Here is an 8204-nt window from a genome sequence, read left to right as displayed (position 1 = left end):
CCCTATTGTTGATGAGATGATCGAAAATGTCTACAATTGCTCCCGTATGGTAGACAAAAGTTGTTGACTGGCTAAGTCGTATCTTGAGGTTATTCTATTGTGGAGGGATGCCCAAAAGGTCAAGGTTATGTCAGACTTGCAGGAATGGAGCTGTAATAAAGAATCTTGGTTCCTATTGGTTTTGCATGTTCCAGATGAAGATAACTGGAAGGGAAGTTTCGATTTCTTTTATGTACAACATTTAACAGCTATATATCTACGGGTTAGATACGTCGGACAAGGACTCGACAAACTTTCCCTGGCCGAATTATTCAATCCCTCGAGTTAGATTTTTCTAATCCCACAGAGATAATTCGTGATGGATTCTTATAATCTGCCCTTGTAGCAGGGTGTGGCCTTTCAACAAACTTTAACTCCTTTCACCCAAGGATGGTTTGTGACAAGTTTGATTTTTGGTCCAATCGTTTTTGAGAAGCTGAAAATCTGAATCATTTACACTGATGACAAGAACGGGTGATCGCCGAGCTCATGGTGAGCTAAGCACGGCACTGTGACTTCACTTCAGTTTCAAAATACTGAGGTAGAAAATTACAGTCTAGATTCTCATGACATGTAGATGCCATGAGGTGTTCGTCGTAAATCGTACTTCGAGGCTATTTTTCATTTGTTTATTTTAACAGCACCATGATAACAACCATAATGCAATGTTTAAAATTGTTTAATTTAGGCAAAGACAGTGGATGACCAGCATCCCATGTAAATGGATATTAAACATAATTATGAGTAATGCAGATAGATGTTTACAGGTGAATTGACAATTTAAAAAATATTACAATATCATGTGTATGTACACTGTATATCATGAAAATGTTAAAACATCTAACAGAGGTCCAGGGGCCACAGCGTCAATCTGAGTTAATCTACCTAAACAGATATGTTTATGTTTACTCACCAATCAATCATATGCATGTATTAGGATGAGACTCGAAAGTTTGGAATACTGGGACAACTATGTGTAAAGGGTGCTTCAGAAAATATGCCACCATTTCGTTTGCATGTAAAAATATCATGAAAGCCTAAAATGGACATATTTGGTATTGACTGATAGAGTACTACGAGTTTCTTCTGGGTCGTATTTTGAGTACCAGCAAACTTAAATGTACACTAAAGGAAGATGCTTCATATTGATTTTACAAGTTGTACCCTTGTGGTTCTTCAGAAGATTTCTATAAGGATCTTCCTAACTTTACCTTGTAACACTTAGAATTGCAATCGTCACCCCGCCATGACCCTGAGGATCATAACAAATTCGAAATCCCCCTATGTAAGGAAGCTTTATTGTAAGTTTTGGTTCTTTAGTGCAGTGGCTCTTGAGAAGAGAATGTCTTATCTCACCTCCACTATTTCCTCATTTATTGAGCTTAAATAGTTTCTTTAAAAACAAGAATGCTTTGTGGCACATAAAGTTGAAATTGGCTAAGAGATTTTAGTCGAAAATATGAAAAGTTAACAACAGACAACGAACCGATTTTCATCAGAAGTTGAACTAAAATGGACGGATTGATAGAAGTGCGAGGAATTCTGAAATTACCAGAAACTTGTTAGAACTAGTTGAATATATACATGTAATATAATTTTAAAATGTACATACATTACATTGATTTTAAAAACTCAAGTGAATTTTACAAGTTAAAGGTCACATGCAGCTAAATGGTGTGAAATCTATGAAGATATGCTCATGTACATCTAAATTCATTAAATACTGGGTAATTTTACAGTGGAAAATTAATTTAGTTACTTTGTTATTATGACGTAACGTTTAACGTGTAGGTTCCACTGTTTGAATACGTGTCAAAAAGTTGTTCTTCAAATATGTACATGATGATACACGCTAGCCCCACTATTCCGGAAAAGAACGTTGCCCAATATGGCGCCTTGTTAGACATGTAAATAACACCGAACAGAAGTCCGTTTATCATCCAAACTCCAGACAGCAAGTAACAAAGGTACTCTGGGATCTTCCAAAGTCCCTCCCGACCCCAAACATTAAATTCCACTGATCGAAGATGCAGGAAGAAGACGAGGAATGCAGCCGTCAACACTACAACGATCATGTTCAGGATCAGAAGCACGTGGGCTGGGGTTACACCGCGCAGCGTGGTGCGCAGTTTCTCGGCTATCACAAGGAGCCCTTCCGCGAGCCTCCCGTTGTTTTTATATGACGCAAATGTCTCCTTGATGGATTTTATGACGTCGGAAGTTACGAGACCAGATGCCTTTGATCCAACTGCTACATGAACCTATGATACAGAGAATTAACTGTACAAATTATCAAAGGTTATCATACTAGGACATGTGTGAAATTTCTTTAAAAAGATGTTTGTGAATTTCAACATGTAACAATATATTTAAGGATGAATAACATATCGTCATAATGGCTGACTTCCTTTATGAAAATATAAATATCAGCAATATCTGTAGGTCGTTTGTTGGAATCTACCAGCCCCCCCCCCCCCCCCCCCCCCCCCCCCCCCGGATTACTCTCTACTAAAACTGCATGTTTAATCAATAAGGTAATTTAAAAGTTTTCAATTTCAAAATGATATTGTACATATTCTCCATTTTCCATCCATGTCCGTGTTATCCCTCCTTATAAGTACAACCCTGGTTATGCGGATCAGTATGAACAAGCTTATTCAACATTGCAAAAGGACTCTGCATAGTAGTATTTTCTTTAGTTGTACCTTTGTGGTTGTAAGAAGACTTCGTATATATTTCTATGTGAAAAGTCTCTGTTATCCCACCTTCAACCAAAGAATCGTGTTCTGAACAAATGTGAACGAATTCGACTTGAAGATACTTGACTGTATATTTATTCATTTTTATCCTTGTGGATTTTGAGAACATCTTTAAAACTTGAAAACTCTCTTGTAGACCTCAAGTTCGTGAGGTCGTAAGTTTGCATAAAGTTTATTCTTACTTGCATGTCAGATTGACACATTGAACCCTAATGGCTCTTGCGAAGTAGATTTCCATGTTGTTGCTCAATCCTGTCATCTAGATAGATGGTATGCGAAAGCGAGATGACGATGTTGCGATGACGATCACGCGATAAATGCGATGACAATGACACGATGGTGATTACGCGAGTGCATGATGACACGATAGAGTATTTTGTCATTGCGTCATATCACATCACTGTGCCATAGTTTCATCGCCATTATCATTGTATCATCGATCTTCATTGAATAGTAAGATAGGGCGATAGTGAACTACATGGCCCTATCTGTGTTCCATGTACCGCGTATATACCTTGTCCAAATCCTGGGCGTAAAATATAAGTACGTCATTTCCGCAGGAGCCAAACCCCCAACCAGTCCTAAGGTAGTCACCAAAGTTTTCTGCAATGGCCGTCTTGTGTCCGTCAGATAGCAAACTGCCTGAGGTGTTCGTGACAGGCTGCAGCTCCCCACAATTGTTGATACAACTACAAAGACAATGTAAAGAAAAATTATATCCGTTACCAATGCTGCGTGAAACGAGGCTGTTAGATATCGGTTATATCGATATCTTATTTCATATTCATTCCGTTACCAATGCTGCGTGAAACGAGGCTGTTAGATATCGGTTATATCGATATCTTATTTCATATTCATTGTTCATATCCTGCATGTTTATCATCATTCTCGTGTCAAAAAACCACGCAGAAAAGAGAAGGAAATGAGAAAAATTTCGAAGTAAACCGATAGCGTGTCTTGCACACAAGGGTGTTTATCGCGATTTGAATTTTGTAAAGGGTAGATGCGGAAAGGGAATTCGAATAATCATAAACCGGAATGAGACAGATAATATTACATATCACCAGCTAAGCCAACCTGAGATTCCATTACCGAGGTATCGGGTAGTTACAGTGTATAATAATGTTCTGTGCTATTTCGTGTTCAACTTCATTACAATGCACATATTTGAAATCGAATAACTATTGAATCAAAGCAATAATCGTTCGTTGCATAATTCTGTTCGTTGCATCATCGATTATATAACAATCATGTATGCTGTATGCCCGAGAGGGCCCTAATTTGGAAATAAATCATATTCTATTATATATATATATATATATATATATATATATATATATATAAAGCACAAACAAACAATTATAACACCCAACCTTACGTTTACCCCTAGGATCTAAACGATACATGTGAAAATCAATTAATTAATATATAAAGCACTAAATAATCACAACTAGGTACTGAAAATTTTCGCCCCAGCCCGGGGTCGAACCAGCGACGTACGGCACCACTTCAAAGTCGTTGTGGCCGAGTGGACTTACGCACTGGCTTGACAATCTTGCTAGGCGGCGGGTGCTGAAGTCGTTGTGGCCGAGTGGACTTACGCACTGGTTTGACAATCTTGCTAGGCGGTGGGTGCCGTACGTCGCTGGTTCGACCCCGGGCTGGGGCGAAAATTTTCAGTACCTAGTTGTGATTATTTAGTGCTTTATATATATATATATATATGTATATATATACAAAGCACTGAAGAACCAACAATATTGAGTATTCAAAACTGTCGGATCTATATGATACAATGGTCAGGGGAAATAATTATATGAAGCACTAGAATGACCAACGACATGAACAATTGGAATTGGCCATTATATTGCATTATATTGCATTATGACAATTCCACCAATTGTTCATGTCGTTGGTCATTCTAGTGCTTCATATATATATATATATATATATATATATATAAAATATCTGTAGAGGTACAAGCGAATTCTAATTGTTTTAAAATGCATTTTCGTTCTGAACTCATTGTAAATATTTTATGACCAACGACAGAACATTAGGCAGTTTGAATATAGGAATTTTACAATTTCTTTATCTGATGTTGTTCCGCACAGCCCAGTGTCTACTGAATCTTTTTATTCTCATTGAGGGAGTTACATAGTATCGTGCATCATCGATTTATCAATATTTGAGTTATCTGCCTTTGTTCGATGGTATAGTGAAGCGTTTCTTGCTACAACGTGCTTTGCCAATTTATTACGTGATTTGACCTGCCCGGGCTTCAAACCTCGAATTATATAAAACTACTGCACCGCATTCATCGTGACGGTTCATAGAGACCAAGCAGGTTATAAAATATTTCCAATAAAAATTTCTAATATTTTTGCCGTTGAAATTTCTACAAATTGTAACGATAGTCATTTCCTCATGAACACGCTGCAGTTGCAAAACAATGTGCGTGTAAATCTTGATAAATTATATAACTTACGTCTATTTTAGCATATTGGGGTGAAATGACGGTAACGCGCTTTATGAAATCTGCCGGCGTGAAGCGTCGCTGTTCATACCCTCCTAAATGTATTCTATTTAAATAATAACATGCTTTCTTTGTTTTATCGGGTGATGAAGGTAGCTAGCATTGCGGAAAAAGATAAACCGTATGGAACTAGTTTGCAACAAAGATGTAGTCATTGTCTATGATGAAAGTAATGTCGATTTCAAAAGAAATATAAGAGAAAAGATCAGTGAATGTAAATGTTTTAAAATGTGTACAGCACAGGATCTAAGCCAGTTTTGGGCCCCGAACTCTGCGATACCATGTTATCAAATAATTTGGGCCTAAAACGGGCTTAGCCCCTGTAGTAAGAGGACTATAAAGAGAAATGCTAAAAGCAAAACTTTAATGTTGGCTTTGTTTTAGATTAATAGGAACTGTCCGGGGAAAATCGAGCGTTCTTTGTCAGGAACATTGTATAAATGCAACAGTCCTTGAATAACACAGTATATCACCAAAAAAATGAAAGTGAATTGGAAATTTACAACTGCATAAAAATCATAAAAATCGAGTTCTAAATCATTTTAGTGAAAGAATATCAATTTACACTTCGAACGATTGGTTTTGTTATCACTTACAGACTGGCAGACGACAGGTCTGCTATGCGAGTGTGATTAATGAGGGCAATGGACACGATAAAACTTTCGGAATCTCCGTCAGCACTAGTGCACAACGTGGAAGTGTTCGTTTGGATGTTCTGGAGGGCCAAGTCAATAGCATCAACTGTAAATGAGATGAGAATCTTCATTGGCACTGTTATAGCACATAGTAATGTTGTTAGTCATGTAATATAAAAATATATTGAATTGTTTACATGATATTTGTAACAAGCCTTTCTTTATAGAATCACTGATATATAAACACGGATTTCTTTTGTAGAAACATGATTAAGAGGATTCACTCAACAAGAGGATTATCGGTAACAAAATCTGTTTTCTCTAGGAATGACAGGATTACAATATCTACCTGATTCTATATACAAGTGATGTGATTTACATAGGTTCTTATTCATATATTAAGATTTTAGAAGTTTAAAAGACTGATAAAAAAAATAAATAAAAAATAAAATCAGCCAAAGTAAATCAGAGTTTTTACTACGGATTTGTGAAAATCGTAGAAACGGCTTACAGTAAATCACATTCATCAAGTAGAATTATCTGTGCTACATGTACAAGAGATAAAGAAACGAATCTTCCATCATTATGGATCAACACAACGAGTAAAACCACTCACTTTGTGACGTCAAAAGTCCATCCGGGTCACAGAGAAAATGCTCGCCAGACGTGTAAGTCAGGCCACAGAGGGCGTAGTCGTAGCTAGGATTCGGAAACCCGCAGTGGGACCACACTTTCTGTTGAGTTGTTGGGTCTATTGTATACGTGTAACCTTGGTAATTAAGGGAAGTGTCTGTACAGCCGGAATATTGAGCGCTAGAACTCCTGACACCCAACAACAGGCAGAAGGTGGCCAACCAAATCATGGCCAACAAACTTGTCTCTGGTGTTAAAGGAAATAAAAGTATTAGCATTACTACTGTATATTATATTACCCGAAGGATGAAGAAAGCACGGATGACCAAAAACAACTTAAATTGGCGGCACACAATAGAGATGGAGAGGGCCAATGCTGGCTGACAGTTGTGGAATGAAGCGAGATGCTCTGTGGAGGTCCTGCGTGCCAAAAGGCACGAGGATGATAGGTGAATGTGAAGGGTGGTTAACGAAGGGTACATGTCATATATTTTTTAAATAAATCAACAGTAATTTTTTATATAATCATGAAGGAAAATTCAGTAAGGAGAAAGCATATTCATCAATAGCTAAAGTTAATGATTACGCAGAATATTTGCAACATGAAAATGTAAGCAAAGCGTTAAAAACTTTTTAAATAGTGTTTGATTTCGGAATTTTCAAATAAAAGTCACTTGCTATTACGACTAGGAGTCGCCAGTGAATACCCGAAACTCTGGGTCCACCGGATCAAAAAAATTCTTTCCGACATTTCTACAGACATTCCTTTAATCGTGGTGTTTTATGATCGACTTTTGATATGGAAAAATATATCTTTATTGTTTCAGAGGAGGTTTATACAAGCCCGCCAAATAATCCTTGACTGTGGGTAAGTGGCCCCCAGGCCTACTTTAACCTTACCTTGGGAAAGTAGGTAAGCAGAATATTTAATTGAAAATACCAAATTTATGTTAGAGTACATGTACATGCAAGTATATCCATGACCCAAGAATTTTGAAATTAAAATGAAATTTGAACAAAATGGTCATAATTTTGTTGAGACATTCATATATATAAGGGAAGCAAACAAATTTGTCTCCTATATATGTCATAGGCTATTTTACCTGAACTGAAGTTACAGTCCGCCATCTTGATTGAAGTGAATATTATTTATTTCTGATGATAGCAAGTTTCTGAGCCAATTTTGTCTATAAAAGTGTGATTGATTTCAATATCTAACTTTTGTGGATCTTTGTAAATTACAATTTTTCAGTTAATCTCTCAGCACGAGAGTTTTTTACTAAAATAAACAAACTGTTATTGCTTTATTGACTTACCTCGATAAAGGAGAATTTGTCCTGTGTGTAAGAGACTTGATCTAACCTTGGATTTAAATATCGATCACAAGTTCGCTCTTTGTAAAGAATCTATGTATTCATTTTCACACAACATTTAAATATCCTACTGTACATATACAAATCAACGGTGCAAGTATTTTTGTATCAGGTAACACGGACCATTTGTAATCGAAGTTCAATTCACTGATTACAAATTTAAAAAAAAAAAAAAAAAAAAATTCTTTTGGTGCCTTGTTCATCTTCAACTGTTGTTTTTAAAGATAAT

The 8204-nt window shown here is 36.6% G+C and overlaps 1 protein-coding gene across 2 annotated transcripts; it reads right to left on the bottom strand.

Moving 5' to 3' along the window:
• Positions 1-702: 702 nt before the first annotated feature.
• On the bottom strand, positions 703-8145 carry LOC125663783 (uncharacterized). Of its 2 annotated transcripts, none has more exons than XR_008799724.1 (5): positions 6586-7883; positions 5931-6075; positions 3313-3487; positions 1522-2300; positions 703-1112 (listed from the first exon to the last, which is right to left on the bottom strand). XR_008799724.1 is itself a non-coding variant. In XM_048896157.2 (5 exons), exons 2-5 carry the CDS (start codon positions 6830-6832, stop codon positions 1806-1808), a joined length of 1062 nt encoding a protein of 353 aa, XP_048752114.1. In that variant the 5' UTR covers positions 6833-6849; positions 7919-8145; the 3' UTR covers positions 703-1805. The 2 variants fall into 2 exon arrangements, 1 of the variants encoding a protein (XP_048752114.1); XM_048896157.2 differs by adding an exon at positions 7919-8145 and having other exon boundaries at positions 703-2300; positions 6586-6849.
• Between the last annotated feature and the right edge of the window lie 59 nt (positions 8146-8204).

The sequence above is a fragment of the Ostrea edulis genome, chromosome 1 (assembly GCF_947568905.1).
Source record: "Ostrea edulis chromosome 1, xbOstEdul1.1, whole genome shotgun sequence".
NCBI classification, from domain to species: Eukaryota; Metazoa; Mollusca; class Bivalvia; order Ostreida; family Ostreidae; genus Ostrea; species Ostrea edulis.
The sequence above is the reverse complement of the archived record's forward strand: the minus strand, read 5'-3'. Positions and strand labels throughout refer to the sequence as shown.